The 16,365-nt window shown below is 45.4% G+C and overlaps 1 protein-coding gene across 1 annotated transcript in view; it reads left to right on the plus strand.

Moving 5' to 3' along the window:
* The window catches only part of LOC107372971 (transmembrane protein 200C), a 12,760-nt gene extending 2,679 nt beyond the window's left edge, over positions 1–10,081 (plus strand). Inside the window, exons 2-5 of the mRNA XM_015941160.3 lie at positions 7,525–7,700; positions 7,784–8,003; positions 8,504–8,664; positions 8,772–10,081. Of these exons, the coding sequence (XP_015796646.3) occupies positions 7,600–7,700; positions 7,784–8,003; positions 8,504–8,664; positions 8,772–9,702 (1,413 nt within the window). The 5' untranslated portion in view covers positions 7,525–7,599 and the 3' untranslated portion in view covers positions 9,703–10,081. The remainder of the gene's footprint in view (positions 1–7,524; positions 7,701–7,783; positions 8,004–8,503; positions 8,665–8,771) is intronic.
* The last annotated feature ends 6,284 nt before the right edge of the window (positions 10,082–16,365 follow it).

Raw genomic sequence — 16,365 nt, forward strand, 5'->3', positions numbered from 1 at the left:
TCATGCTTCTGAAACAACGTTGACGCTGATTGGATACATTCCCATTCCTACCCTTTGATTTTCTTGTCAGCAATTGGACGACTGGTCTCGTCCCATTTGGGCGACTGAAACACAGCCCACAGCCTCCACCGCTCGGCAGAGCTCGGCAGAGACCAATATAGAAATATATATATATGATTTATTTTTGTTACAAAACACACAATTAACTTAGAATATGTGATTATTGTTAATTTTATTTATTTACTTTTTTAAATAAAAATTAAAAACACAGGGGAAACTGGGAGGGCGGCGCCCTATCGCCCTCTACTGGCCAACCGCCACTGGTATTAGGAGAATCACCTACAGGGTGAGGAAGAGTTAAACAATCCTATTGCCACCGGTATGAAGGATTTCCTGTGGCAGTCAGTTCTGCATTTCGGGGCAATGAGTCTTTTGCTGCGTGTGCTTCGGTGGTCTATCATGTGGGCATGCATGGGGTGGGAGGGGTTGTCCATGATAGAGAGTAACACATAACACTGCATTCTCGGAAAACTTTCTCTGTCCTTGTTAGCGTCGCGATCTCCTCCATCTTATTAGCCAGCGATCTGACATTGCCAGTAACCACAGACGGGAGAGCAGGACAGAATCTTTTCCTCCTCAGTCTTCGCATTTTCCCCGCTCTGCAGCCACGGTAGTTCCTCTTGATCACCGCGGGAATCTCATGCTGAACGCCGACATGGCTGTGCTGTCTTAGCCCCAGCAACTGGTCGCGGCTAAAGACAAAGGGGCAGCGTGGCGTCGCGGTAATCTCAGTTGTTTTGCGCCGAGTTTCACATCCAAACAGCACAAAAAGAAAAAACTTCTCGACTACACAAGAAGTAACTAAAAAAACACAAAAAAAGAACGAAAGGGGAAAGTAGTTTTTCAACTGCAGAGAGCATGTTAGACAGGCTGCCGTCCGAGATGGCGCCGAAAGTCGCCTAGCAGATCTACTCTGAGCCCCTCGTAGATGGCTGAAACCCTTTAATCACACCCATCCACTTTCTCCCGTATAGTCACGGTTGGGTCACGGGGTCAGTAGCTAAAGCAGAGAGGCCCAGACTTCCCTCTGCTCAGCCACTTGGGTCACATCTTCCAGGGGAATCCCAAGGTGTTCTCTGGTCAGGCAAGAGACATAGTCCCTCCAGCGTGTCCTGGGTCTCCCTTTAGGTCTCCTCCCAGTTGGACGTACCCAGAAAACCTCATCAAGGAGGCGTCCAGGAAGCATCCTAATCAGATGCGCAAGCCACCTCAATTAGCTCTTCTCGATGTGGAGGAGCAGCAGATCTACTCTGAGCCCCTCGTAGATGGCTGAGCTTCTCACCCTAAATCTAAGGGAGAGCCCAGACACCCTACAGCGAAAATTAATTTCATCCACTTGTATCCGCAATCTCCTTCTTTTGTCACTACCCAAAGCTTGTGACCATAGGCTAGGATGGGAACATACATAGATCAACTGGCAAATCAAAGCTTTGCCTTCCGGCTCAGTTCTCTCTTCACAGTGACAGGTCAGTACAACACCCACATCACTGCAGATGCAGTACCAATCCGTCTATTGATGTAGTGCCCCTCCACATCTTACCCTCACCTTTGTTTAAAAGTGCTTTTCAGTCCATTGGTCCCAGCGCGCTCTCTATAATTAATGCTTCTCTGGTCTCTGGTCAGGTCCCTGCTTACTTTAAGAACGCTGTAATCCACCCGCTTCTTAAAAAACCGAGTCTGGACCCCTCTCTCCATAGCAGCTTCAGACCCATCTCTAAACTTCCGTTCATCTCCAAGATCTTGGAAAAGGTTGTGGCTAAACAACTCACAGCTGCTCTTGATGAACATAACATCTATGATAGCTTCCAGTCAGGTTATCGTAGAGCTCATTCTACTGAAACAGCTCTTCTTAGGGTCTCTAATGACCTTCTGACCCACAGTGATGCAGGGGACTGTTCTGTTCTGGTCCTGCTGGACCTGACTGCAGCCTTTGACATTGTTGACCATCACCTGCTACTGGAGAGGCTGAGAGACTGGGTAGGCCTATCAGGATCTGCTCTGGAGTGGTTCTCCTCTTATCTCTCTGAGCGCTCCTTTTCTGTGGCCGTCTCCAAGTTTAGGTCCTCCACCACCTCCCTTACCCATGGTGTCCCACAAGGTTCTGTGCTGGGGCCTCTACTCTTCCTCCTCTATTTGCTTCCTCTTCAGCACATCCTGAGCTCCTTCAAAGGAATCTCCTACCATCTTTATGCAGATGACATCCAACTGTTCATCTCCTTTAAGCCCCATGAGATGTCTAAGCTGCAGCTGTTACACACCTGCTTAGACTCTATCAAAACCTGGATGGTGGGAGCTTTCTTCAGCTGAATGAAGATAAGACTGAGATCCTCATCTGTGCCCCAGACAAGCTGGTTCCCAAAGTCAGAGACTCTCTTGGTCAGCTTGCTTCTCACACCAAACCTTCTGTCAGGAATCTTGGCGTGACCTTTGACCCAGCTCTCACCCTGGATTCTCATGTCAGTTCTCTTGTTGGCTCTTCCTTCTTCCATCTCAGGAACGTTGCTAAGCTGAGTCCCATTCTGTCCCGCTCTGAACTTGAGACAGTTCTCCACACCTTCATCTCCTCACGCTTAGACTACTGTAACTCTCTTTTCACGTGTCTGAGCAGAACCTCCCTGAACCGTCTACAGGTGGTTCAGAACGCCTGTGCTCGGCTTCTGACCAAGTCCTCCAAACACACCCACATCACCCCGCTTCTCCTCCAGCTTCACTGGCTGCCAGTCAACTCCAGGGTTCATTTCAAGATCCTGGTTCTGGTCTATAGGGCCTTACATGGACAAGCACCATCTTACATTGGTGATCTTCTTAGTCCCTACACCCCCAGCAGGTCCCTGAGGTCCAGTGATCAAATGGGCCATTCCCATCTGTACCGGGTCGGCCCGGGCCGGGTAGCCCCAGTCGGCCCCAGCCTGGCCCGGTTGATTCCACACATCCTTGCCTTAAGCCCATGTGGGCTGATTCTACCCACCAATCAGAGGCTTGCTCTAATGGAAGGTGTGAATTTGCTGTCAGCAGTGGGTGTGTTGGCCCTGGTCGGCCTGAAGCAGACCCCCTCGAGAAGAGGGCTTAGAATGAGCCTTGGTTGGCCCGTAAAAATACCAGGCCACCCAGATATGTAAACAACCTACGCCACCCGGCCCGGGCCGACCCGGTACAGATGGGAATGGCCCAAAAGCCTACTGGTTGTGCAGCACCAGGCTAAAGGTCAAAGGTGACAGATCATCTGCTGCTGTGGCCCCCAGACTCTGGACCTCTCTCCCCCTGAGCCTGAGATCAGTGGACTCAGTGGTCTCCTTTAAAAAGCAGCTGAAGACTCACTTGTTCAAGCTGGCTTTTGTATGACCTTCTTCACCTCTCTCTCTTTTTTCTGCTCTCCCCACCTATTCCACCTTCCTCACGATCCACTGGTTTCCCTCTTTCCTGTTCACTCTCTCTCTTTCTTAACATGTTTTTATCACAATTGTTTATTTTTGCTCACTTTAAATATATGTTTAACCATTTTCTAAATTCCTTTTTTTATTTTTACTTTTTTTGTTTTTGTGAAGCACCTCGTGATTTTTATCTTGAGAGGTGCTATAGAAATGATATTTTCTTCTTCTTCTTCTTCTTCTTCTTCGTGCTCCATCTTTCCCTCACTGTGATGTGAAGTACCCTTCACAGGACCCTCAAGGGACATGGACGAACGCCTTCTCCAAATCTCCAAAACATTTGTAGATTGGTCGGGTGCACTCCCCCCCCCCCCCCCCCCCCCCCCAAGGTACAGAGCTGGTCCAGTGTTTCACGGCCAGGAAAAAAACCACATTGCTTCTCCTAAATCCAAAGTTCTACTATTCGACAGATCCTCCTCTTCAGAATAAATGAAAAGACTTTAACAGGGAGGCTCAGTAGTGTGATCTCCTCTAGACGGAAACCACTCAACGGTCCCCTGTTTTAAATAAGGGTACCGGCACCACCCCAAACTGCCAATCTAGTGGAACTGCTCCCGATGTCCACGTGATATTGCAGAGCCGTGTCAGCCAACACAGCCCCACAACATCCAGAGCCTTAAGGAACTATGGGCGATCTCATCCTTCCCTAGAGCATTGCCACCGAGGAATTTTTTGACCACCTCAGTGACCTCATCACCAGAGATTGGAGAGCTCAACCCAAAGTCCCTGGACTCTGCTTCCTCACTGGAAGACGTGCTGGTGGGATTAAGGAGGTCTTCAAAATACTCTGCCCGCCGATCCACAATGTCCCGAGTTGAGGTCAGAAGCACACCATCCCCACTATAAACAGTGTTGGTAGTGCACTGCTTTCCCCTTCTGAGGTTCCAGATGGTGGACCAGAATGTCCTCGAAGCCGGATGGAAGTTGTGCTCCATGGTCTCACCGAACTTCTCCCTCGCCCGGGTTTTTGCCTTTGCAACCACCTGAGCTGCATTCTGCTTGGACTGCTAGTGTTGAGAGAAATTTTGTTTCCCTAAAATATTCTGTTTCTCCTAATAACGTTGGCAAATCAAGTACAAATATTTACTAATTTACAGGACTTATTGTCCATTCTGAGAGGACTAAACAACCTCAAATAAAAGATGGTTAATCTAAGTGAGATTACATCCTTTTACATAACTTTCAAAAATGATAATCAAACCTGCTGGAAAAGAGTTGCTCGTGGCGGATTCTATTCTGTCTGGTTAGGGTGAACAAATATGACACAATTCTCATGCGACTATGATTCTCTCTGAGGTAAAAAGAACACAAAACTGCAAAATAAAATAAGAAAACTAACAAAACAACTATGTTTTTACTATACTTATTTGTTGTTTTTAGGAGGACATATAGGTTAAATAAAACGTCAGAAGCATGTGTAACCCATGTTATCCAGACCTGCAATACCTGAGCTGTTTGCTAGGAGCGCCACAGGACATAACTGACCCAATATGATGTTCCGGTTCTCTGGTTCTGACTGCTGTCTATGGCTTAGAGGACTCGGATTCCCTAATCATTTGGATCGTTTGGATTTTTCTTTGCATTCTGTTAAGCAAGATGCTTCTTACCACTTTGGATGCTTGAGGTTTATATGTGCCCACTCTTTGGAGTGAGACCGGAGAAACCAGATGAATCAGCATAGGAATTCAGGATAAACGGTCAGGCTTTTATATAGACCCAGAGCTTTCTATGAGAGTGGCGAGCCTCAACTGAACTGAACCCAAGACTTTGAATGCTTTCTTACGTGGAAGTTGAATAATTCTTTCCTGGACCCCCCCAAAAAAGGAACCAGATGAACTTTGGAAAATAAGGATTTTTTTGTTGTTTTCTTTGTGTACTTTGTTTTCATTCATGAATGTTTTGTCAGTGTAAATTGTTGCTTTGTTTATGCTTTTCTGTTTAATTAAGATTATTTGTTTTGAACCACTGTTGAGCTTTTTTCCACATCACAAGCTCCAGTGTTAAATCTTTTGACCTGAGTAAACAGTCGTCCATTGCTGTACTTTGCCCTACGTACCAACAAATATGAGTTACACATGACATTATTATATTAAGTCATTTTCCCGTAAAAGTTGATCACAAATGGTTTAAAGATAGTCTGAAGTTCGACCATCCGACGTGAGGAACAGAATATTTCAGGGGAACAGAATTTCTCACACCGGTGTTCTGACTATCTGTGCTTCCTTGTTGAATCTTCCTACAACAGCGCGTTACGGCAGTTTTGCTCTTGTGTACAGTAACACGCCTATTAAGCACGTATTTTTTAAATAGGTGATATTACTGAAAAATATAGAATTGTAGTATAATTATTAGCATAAACAAACAGTGTTTGTCATGATTTACTTGTGAAAAAGACCGTGATTGTCACGATTCTGTGAATGACTGTAAACAATGGGAGAAATTTCTTGTTTGCAGTATCATAATGACAACAATATTTTACAAGCCATTTACAAGTTAACTTTCAGGTAAACATACAACAAGCAGTGATATAACAACTTCCAGAGGTAGCGCGTCTCTTCAGCTGAACATCCTGTGATGTAATAGTCAGTCTGCGCATTTCCCCAAAGTAGCGCATATGGACGAGTAGCACGGGCAGTCGGAACTCCAGTACCTATCACCTGCCACCATTGAAGCCAACTCACCACCAGGTAGGGATCAGTTGACAGCTCCGCCTTTCTCTTCACTCGAGTGTCTAAGGCATGCGGCCGCAGATCAGATGAGACGACAACAAAGTTGATCATTGAGCTGCAGCCCAAGGCATCCTGGAGCCAAAAGCTCACATGCACACCTTTATGCTTGAACCTTTTATTGCACATGACACTTTTCTCTAACCATTCCAACAAGGGGTGGGAATTGATGAGTGTTTATCAATATCAACGGCATTGTCGATTCTGTCCATCGATCCAATTGCTCAGTTCCAAAATAGTTAACTAGGTGGCATAAAACTAACTGCACACGGCTCCTGCCATATAGTTGTCAGTTTCTTTATGATAAATAATCAGTTGTACCTGTATCGGTTGGAAAGATCTTTCCAAATGTTCTCCTTTATGCTCCCTGTGAAGGCAGCCATCTTGTTCGGTGCCGTGTTGCTGCACCTTTTGCAGAGTGGGAAAAATCTCACCACAGGTCAGACTGTTGTAGCTGCAGTCTGCTAGTGTCTGGGTGTGTATATAAGGCTAATGTGATTAACAGTGTTAGTTGGTTAGTTACCTGCAGTATTAACAGGAGAGGACGTGTGAACATCACTGCTGTTGCTGCGTTGATGTTCACTAGTCCGGAGCGGCACAAAACACGTCATTAGCTCTAAGTTATTGTGTATTTTGTGCCCAAAGGCTTTTGTATAATCGTAGTGTTTCCTCTCTTGATGGAATATCCACTTTGCAATTATTGCAAGTTCCCCTGTTGTCATGCTCTCTTGTAAAAAATAACCAAACTTTCAAGTGGCTGTGCCACTTAGACGCCATGTTTCCTGCTTCCATAAGCTATGTAGCATGCGGTGACGTCATTTGCGCCGACTGGGATTGATAAGGGGCATCGTTTGCTAAAGTGGTGAACGATTCCTGGGAATTGAAATGACCCTAATTCCAACATGCTTCACACACTTCTCTTTTCCTCCCTCTCTGTAGCTTTAGAACGTAGACATTACGTCCTAAAGAACATCTTTGTAGATTTTAAGAGAACGTTTTCTAGTACGTCTCATTGGCTGAATAAACCTGGTGGGTATGAATTGTTTACTGCAGGTGTGTGGAGGACCACGGCCCCCATTGAGAGGTTTTCTCTGCTCCAACACACCTGCTTGTAATCAGCAGTTGATCATCAGGCTTCTGTGGGTCTTGTTGAGCTTCTGAAAAGGTGATTCAGCCACAGAATCAGGTGTGCTGGAGCAGAGGGACAGCTGGAACATGCTAGATGGGGACCGTCAAGGACTGGGGTTGATGACCCCTGGTTCTCCAGGTCTGGTCCCTGATCTCAGACAGTCTGTTTTACTCTTTGACAGGGGCTGATAACTCCATTCACATGAGGTGGCAATAGGCAGGTATTACCTGCTTAGCCGCTGTCTGATTGGTGGTTCATGATGATTGCTACAGGAGGCCTGCTTAGAATTAATGCACGGCGACAGGACTCTCTGAGGTCCAAACCACATCCACCAAAGAAAAAGATCAAGAAAAAAAGGTAGAACACACTCATAAGCTCTCACTCTCAGAAGTCATGTTACACTTCCATGTCTGATGATGTCATTTCCTGTCTTTTACTAGACTTAGTGAGATTGTGGTGGTGAAGGGAAAGTTGAAGGTATGCTCTGTATCGGGTCTTGTGGCGGTTCTTGGCATCCTGGTCCTACTGGTCGGTGTTCTTATGGCAGCTCTAGGTTACTGGCCTCGTGATGGACTGTTCTCCATTACTCAGCCACAGGAGGGTGCTGCTATGGCTTTAATGTCTTCCAGCATCCCAACATCTGCCCCCACTGACATCAAGGTAAGAGCGTTCCTGACTCGAACCCATCCTACCTAAAAACAGGATCGTTTAAGGACAGTACAGGTGAAATCTGAAAAGTGAGAACATGGTGCAAAATCCAGCTTAGACTGAGAGACCATCTAAAGGCCCAAGAACCCTCTGCAGGTGTTCTAGATTCATTCGCTGATTAGAGACAATATGAGTCTAGAATATGAGCCTTTTCACAATATTCCAATTATCTGAGATGTTTAATGTGTGGTTTTCATCAGCTGTAATTCATCAGTTATAACAACAAAAGGCTGAGACATCTGGCTGGGCATGGGATGAGTCCGTCTCATAGGTTAGTTTCACCTTTTAGGCTGGATTACTGACAAAAATGAAATTTTGTGCCAGATTCTAGTTTTTCTAGTTTCACCTGTACTGCAGCTTTTCTTTTCACACCGTTGGTATTTGGGTTGACAACAGAGTCCTGCTTTGATGTTGCTGATGCGCCTCTGAAGGGTTTTTTTTGTCTAATTCAGAAAGAGGTGAGTGAAGGGGAGGAGCCAGAGGGAGACCAGGGAAACGGCAGACAAGGACAGAATGATAACAAGGGGGAATATACCTTTTTGAACCAAACAGAAACCATCAACGAGACAACCCCGCAGCTTCCCCGCAGCTTCCTGCAGGAGTTCCTGGACAGGTAGCAGGTTTCTGATCTGAGATCAGCTTTTCTTACAGCGCTATCAGGAGCTCTGTCCAGTGTGACATGTTAAGGTCTCTGACTGGCTGTGTGACCTGTCTTTGCAGATATCTGTATTCTGATAGGCTGAAGGTGCTCGGCCCACTCATCATGGGAATAGGGATCTTCCTCTTCATCTGTGCCAACGCCGTCCTGCATGAGAACCGTGACAGGAAGACAAAGGTCATCAATTTGCAGGACATTTATTCTACCGTCATTGACCTCCACAGCATTCACAAGCCCCACCCATCATCCTCTGGCTCCGCCCATCCACCATCAGCCAGTCCGCACAATGGGCTTTTTAACTTTGTCCAACCTAAGAGCTTGAACTCAAAGCCATGGACTTGTTCCGCCTCCCTCCTTTTATCAAGGGAATCTGCCAGCAACAGGCGGGGCAGCGATGGAAGAGGGGGTGCAGTCTTCAGTATATACCAGGAGCAGCCAGAGGCACCTCATCTTTCATCCTCCAACAGACACTCACTACCACTGACCTTCAGTCCTTCCTGGTTTTCCAACCAGAAGGAGGTGCTCAGCTCCTTCACTTTACCTCGACCTCGCCAGCGGTCCCTGGACTCCCGCAGGAGACACTCGTTCTGGGCCAGAACCGGCCAGGAAGGGGAGGAGAAGGAGGAGCAAAGGAAGGGTATCGGACCACCAGTTTTGTGCACCTTCACAGCCCCCCATCAAAGAGGCTCAAAGGCAATGCTCCTCCTGTCCTCCTCCTCCCTTTCCTCTCTTTCTTATCTTCTTTCCTCTTCCACACCAGCCCCCCTTTCCAGAAGGCGGAGCCTCCCAACAACTGCCTTCAAAGTCACCTACAGCAAATTAACTTATGAAAGGGGGAAGAGTTTAGAGTGCTCTTCATCACATCAAGTGACTTCAGAGGAAGTGACATCACAGGAGAAATGCATCAACAGGCAGAGGCTAAGAATGATGTCCCACCAGGGCACAGGGGTGAGGAATGAGGAAGAGGTTCCAGATCATCATGTGACCCTCTGAGATGAAGTAGCAAAAACCGTTTTCTAGCTTAATGCTGTCTCTACCCCCTCCCCTCTCTCTCTCTCCCTCTCCCCTCCCCTTTCTCTCTCTCTCCCTCTCTCACCTGAAATTGTCTCCTAACAGAGAAACACTCCTGATCAGAACCGCTGTGGTTGTTCTCATGAAGGTGTTTCTATGTTCTCACAGGAACAGTCAGAACCAACAGGACAGTTTTCTGTTAGAATGTGTGTTCTTCATTCAGACCCAGCACCTGTCATTGGACCTGCTTCTACCTGCTACAGATCAGATGGTAGGAAAGCGGAACGTGTAGCTTCACAAAGTCTTCCTCTGAAACAGCAACACCATCAACCAATCAAAATAAAGCACAGTCTAATCCATCTATCCTGCTTCTTCTGTTAACGGTTGCTGGTCTTGTCTCAGAGTCGGTGTTACTAACATGGTTTATTTTAGGGTGTGAGAAATCTTCCTCCAAAATATTCATTTAGTTATTTAACTTATATTTTATGAGGATAGAAATTGCTTGAGATGTGGCATAGCAGATAAGACAGCAGAGCAATTTACATATTAAATAAAAGAAAATAAAACCCCTCATTTAATAATTAGAGTCCATCTTCGGAGCATCAGATCTGAGATTTATGGAAGAGGTAATGAAGGTAAACAGCCCGAGACTTTTGGGGCTCAGGAGGTAGAGCGGGTTATCCAGTAATAGGAAGGTTGTAGGTTTGATCCCAGCTCTCACCGGAGACAACTGCTGTCGTTGTGTCCTTGGGCAAGACACTTAACACGCCCTGCATGCTGGTGCTGGTCGGAGGGACCGGTGGTGCCTGTGCTCGGCAGGCCTCACCTCTGTCCGTGCGCCCCAGGGCAGCTGTGGCTACATCGTAGCTCATTGTCACCAGTGTGTGAATGTGTGAATGACTGTGTTGTGAAGCACCTTGGGGGGTTGTAGAATCCTAGAAGGCACAATAGCTGCAGGCCATTTAGGATCAGGTTCTGAGTTTATCCGGACAGAACGTCTTGAGAAAGTTTTAAAAGAAAATGTTGTTGCTTTTAAAGGTCATGGTCACCCTACAAACAGCAGAAAGCAAAGAAGTCAAGGCATTTATAAACAACAGACGATTACGTTATTTAAATACTTAATGTTTATTTAAAGTAGCCTGAACTGATGATTTAAGTAAGGCTGAAGTGTTTCAGCTGGAATATGAGCTCAGGACCGCAAGACGAGCAGAAGAGACCATAGGTGAATATCACAAAGGTATGGAGGTGGGTTGAGGGGGAAAAAACATGATGCAATAACAAGTTATCAGCAAACATGGGTGGAGGTCAGGAGAGGAAAGCAGAGGCAAAACTCATCCATTTCAGAGTCATTTTACAAGACATCCTGGCCCGCTAAAAGCCTTTCTTCTAAAGAAAAATAAAAGATGTGTGCGCCGTGTGCGCCTTTTTTTTTTAACTACAGCTAAAAAACTACAGCAGTACAGTCGGCATTTCCATCTTTTTTCTGGTTGGTTTTTGAGCTGCCTAGTCCCGCCCCTCAAGTGCCGTTCTGCCTGTGAGTTACCAGACTCTTTCTCTGTGCAGAACTAAAGAGAGGACGAGTGTGGCAGGCCAGGCTACCTGCTCAGGGCTAGGTTTATGTTTATGTTTATGTGTTTAGCAGACGCTTTTGTCCAAAGCGACTTACAAGTGATAATCGGCATGTTGCCCTTGAGGCTAACAACAACAACGTGACATCAGTCATGGAGAGGAGGGAACAAGGAGAGGACAGTAGAGAGGGGGGACGGGTGCAGGGAGGGTGCTAGTTTAGAAGATGCTCTCCGAAGAGCAGGGTCTTCAGGAGTTTCTTGAAAATTGAAAAGGAAGCCGCTGTTCTGGTAGTGCTCGGAAGGTCATTCCACATTTGTGGAACGATGCATGAGAAGAGTCTGGATTGTCCTGAGCGTGGTGTAGGCACCGCTAGCCGATGATCCTGTGATGACCGGAGCGGCCGGGCCGAGACGTAAGCCTTTGCAAGAGGATTCAGGAAGATGGGAGCCGTACCATCTCAGACTTTGTATGCTAGTGTTAGCAATTTGAATTTGAATTAGGTACTCAGAATGGCTCAGTAGAGTTGCCACTTTATATTATATTTTTACATTGATTAAATTCTTACTTCCTACACTTGATTATCTCTTATTTTTATCTTTCTTTTCTGGCACCAAGTACCGCAGCAATTTCCTAATGTAGTGATTTTGGCACATATGGAAATAAAACCTGATTCTGATTGGTTGTAACTCGGCAACTGACATTAGTAAAATTAGAAACGCTGCTTGTGAAGCAGAATGGAAGCACAAGCAAAAAAGCTCTAGCCGTTCTTCACCAAAAACATGTTGAAAATCACAAGGAAAGGCAGTGATGAGAGGTAAAATAATCTCTCATCACATAAGAAAAAACAGAGAAAAAACGTATTCAGGAGTTAGAAGAAATCATTAAGTCTTTAGAGGCATCCACAGAAGAAGAGTTAATGAGCAAATTACGTAAAGCTAAACTAGAACTTCTTGGAATTATTGACAAAAAGACAATTTTTAGCACAAAGACTACGAATAGAAAACTTTGAACATAGTAATAAATCAGGTAATTTTTAGCTAGCCAGTTAAAAATAAATAAAGAGAAAACTACCATATCTGCTGTTAAAGACTCAACCGGGAATATAGTATATGACCCTGAAAGAATAAACAACACCTTCAGAGACTTTTACCAAACTTTGTACTCACCACAGATAAACCCATCAGATAGCGAGATCGATGAGTTCCTTGACAGGATAACACTTCCTAAATTATCAGACAGCCAAGTTACAGTCCTGGACTCGCCACTAACATCAGCGGAGCTCCAGGAAGCCCTTAAATCCATGACGAATAGGAAAGCTCCAGGTCCAGACGGGTTCCCAGTAGAATTCTACAAAGAATTCTGGATCATTCTGGCTCCAACATTTTTCAGAAAGGTGAGGGAAATCGAAGAGAGCGGCAGATTACAGCCAAACATGAACTCAGCCAATATTAGTCTCTTGTTAAAACCAGGCAAAGACCCGGCATTTCCTACCAGCTATCGCCCAATTTCTCTTATTAATGTTGATCTCAAAATAATTTGTAAAGCCCTGGCAAAAAGATTAGAGAAGGTAACCCCCTTCATAATACACCCTGACCAAACTGGTTTCATTAAGGGTAGACAGTCACCCACAAACTCACGTAGATTACTTAATTTGATAGATTTCTCTTACAGTAGAAACATAGAAACTAGTATATTATCTCTAGATGCAGAAAAGGCTTTTGATAGAGTTAACTGGAAGTTCTTATTTGCAACTTTACATAAATTTGGTTTTGGGAACTTCATAAACTGGCTACAAACATTATACAGTTCACCAACAGCATGTGTCAGGACGAACGACCAAATATCAGCTAGCTTCTGTCTTCAGAGGGGGACCAGGCAGGGATGCCCACTCTCCCCTCACTGTTTGCTATCTTTATCGAACCACTAGCAACAGCAATTAGGCAAACAACAGATATTAAAGGGATAAAGTGTAAGAAAATAGAACATAAGATCAGTCTTTATGCAGATGATGTTTTACTCTTTCTCCAGAATTCTCAATCCTCTCTCTCCCAAGCAATAGAACTGATAAACTCTTTTTCCAGAGTTTCAGATTAATCTATAAACTGGTTAAAATCCACAGTTCTACCAATTAATTTCTCTTTTGTCAATTTACTTTATACACAATTGGTGTCAGGGAATATCACATACCTGGGAATTTATGTATCTCCCAAGTTAGCAGATCTAACCAAACTAAACTACATCCCACTTTTAAAGAAAGTGGAAGATGATCTTGCAAGATGGAAATCCTTACCAATATCACTCATGGGGAGAGTTGCTACAATTAAAATGATGGTCTTACCCAGAATAAATTACTTATTTTCAATGATCCCAAACAAACTACCAGCTGACTGGTTTAAATCTCTGGACTCCTCAATTACCAAATTCCTTTGGCAGGATAAACCTCCACGAATTAGCTTAAAAACGCTTCAGAAGACCAAAGACAGAGGACTGCATCTGCCCAACTTTTATTATTATTTCTAAAGCCAGGCGGACACTGTGCGACTTTTTCACTCGCAGCATTCAGCTTCAGCTCAAACTGTACGACATCCTCGCAGAGCAGATCTCACGAGTCATGTGCTCACACTGTACGACCCAGTTCTCGCATGCGACCTGACTGCTCACACTGTACGTCTGTCTTTACTCAACACGTCAGACTTTTTTGTCTTGTTTTGCCTGTCCTTCGGGAGTGCTGCAGGAGGACACAGGGATTTATGGGGGTTGGATGAGTAAAACGGTGTTTAGTGATCAGTTTAATTTGACATGAACACGACAAACACGCTTTCTTGACAATCTTTGTGAGTAAAAAACGTGTAGAAACAAAAACGAACAACGTGTGTTATTAGGGAAATAGCGAGCGAGCGGCGTTGATGCAGGATTGCGCATGCGCCGTGAGCGGTTCTGGTACATTTTGGGTCGCAGCTGCTCGCAGCGCCGCTTCAACAGTGCGATACCCTCACGAGGGACGAGCAAAATATTAAACACGCCAGAAGTCCGTGCGACCTCACGACTGCTGATCGGCAGCTGGTCACGTGGTGTTAATCGCCTCTCGTAACCCCCTGTACACTACACGACCGCTCGGCGCAAAACTCGCCCCGATGTCGTGGATTCTCGCACGACTGGAAAATCGGCTCAAAAAAGTGAAAAAGTCGCACAGTGTATGCCCGGCTTTAACCAACAGGCTGCAAAATATACCAAGATGGTTGCAAGATAACCCATTAGACGAGTCCTGGTTAGATATAGAACAGACACTTTGCAATACGATAGAGCTTTCAGACTTACCATTTATTAGCTCAAGCATAAGAAAACACGAAGGCATCAAAAGTATTAGTATCAGCACCTCTCTGACAGCATGGTGGGAGTATCTTAAAATGACAGCGTCTTCACTAGTACCATGCAGACGCACACCTATCTGGAATATCCTGATATTTTGTAAAATAATAAAATGATGAACCTTCCGGACTGGAAAAATAAAGAAATCCTATACCTGGAACACATATATGAAGGATTGGACTTCATCCCATTTAATAGAATAGTCTCCCAATCTGGAATAGATAAGAATAGCTTTTTAGAATATCACCAAATTAAATCTGTAGTCAAACAAAAATTTAAGCTCAATAAAATAGAATTACAAACACCACCAAGGGTATTAGAGTTCTATAATCTCAAACCCCCCAAACTACTGTCTAAAGTATATAAGACACTGTCCAAAATAGACGATAGAATAGTAATCCCTATTGAAAAATGGGAGGTGGATCTATCAGTCAGCTCTGACCAGAACTTCTGGTCCCAAACTTGTTTAAAAACTTTTAAAATGATCAGACACTCCAATTTACAATTAATTCAGTACAAAATTCTACACCGAGTACACTATACAGGTCATCGGATGTTCAGGATGGGGTTTGTGTCGTCTGACACCTGTACACACTGCACAAACAACGTTCCTGACAATTACATTCATGCACTGTGGTCCTGCCCACCTGTCCAGGAATTTTGGGGTAGAGTGTGTGAAGACCTGTCAAAGTCTCTGAAATGTCATATCCCAACCACCCCCTCTCTTTGTTTACTGGGAAACCTGGACGATGTCCCGATTGAAACATCTGTGGTTCACATGGTTCTGACTGCCATATGCATCGCTAAGAAAACTATCCTCTTGAATTGGAAAAATAGAGAAACTCTCTGCATTAACCAGTATAGAAATCTTTTGTTAGATCATATTGCACTTGATATAGCCTCCGCTTCCACTTCAGATCAATGTGAGCACATTCAACGGCATTTGGCAGGGGGATTTCTCAGCCTCCTCCCGGGTGCCGGTGCCCACTTCCAATTTTAAACCGCACTTAGACACCGAGGGCTGAGGGTGTAAGTGGGGTGGTGCGGTGGCATCAGCTGGCATCAGCTGGCATAGGCCAGACAATGCCCGCTCACCACAGCCATGGAATACACCTCATGATCACACAACACTATATTGGAGCAGGCGGAGGGAGACTAGGGGTCTTAGCCACCTCTGTTGTTGCTTGGCTTCCTGGGGCTGGAGGCTAGGAGGGAGATCTGGCCGTCTGGTTGGGGTCTGGGGTGGTGGGTTGCTGTGCTCAGCGTTGGGCGGGGGAGCCTGCTCATCAGCACCCCAGCAGAAAGGGTCAAACTCTGGTTACCGGTGATGGTTGTACCCCATGTGCAGCAGTACCGGGACCAGAGTGAATAGGGTGTGTATGGGGAGCATAAGTGGGTGTCCGGCGTGCATCTTTGTAAGTCTTGGGTTGTATGTGCATGTGTGAGCATGGGGGAGGGAGTGTGTGACTGTGTTTGTGTATGACTGTATATGTCAGGTGGGACCTTTGACTCCTCCCCTCTCCTTGAACTTCTCTTGATGATATAGATCTGTGTCCCCCCTCCCCCTGCCACACCTGGTGTGAGGGTTTGTGCCTTGGTCTGCCTGAGTGTTCGTGGCAACCGGGTCTAGGGGTTTAAGATTTTGGCATCTGCCTGATAGATCCCGGTGGCTGCCTGGCTGGGTCTGGGTCCCTGGGCTCTGCTGGG

The sequence above is a fragment of the Nothobranchius furzeri genome, chromosome 7 (assembly GCF_043380555.1).
Source record: "Nothobranchius furzeri strain GRZ-AD chromosome 7, NfurGRZ-RIMD1, whole genome shotgun sequence".
Taxonomy (NCBI): Eukaryota; Metazoa; Chordata; class Actinopteri; order Cyprinodontiformes; family Nothobranchiidae; genus Nothobranchius; species Nothobranchius furzeri.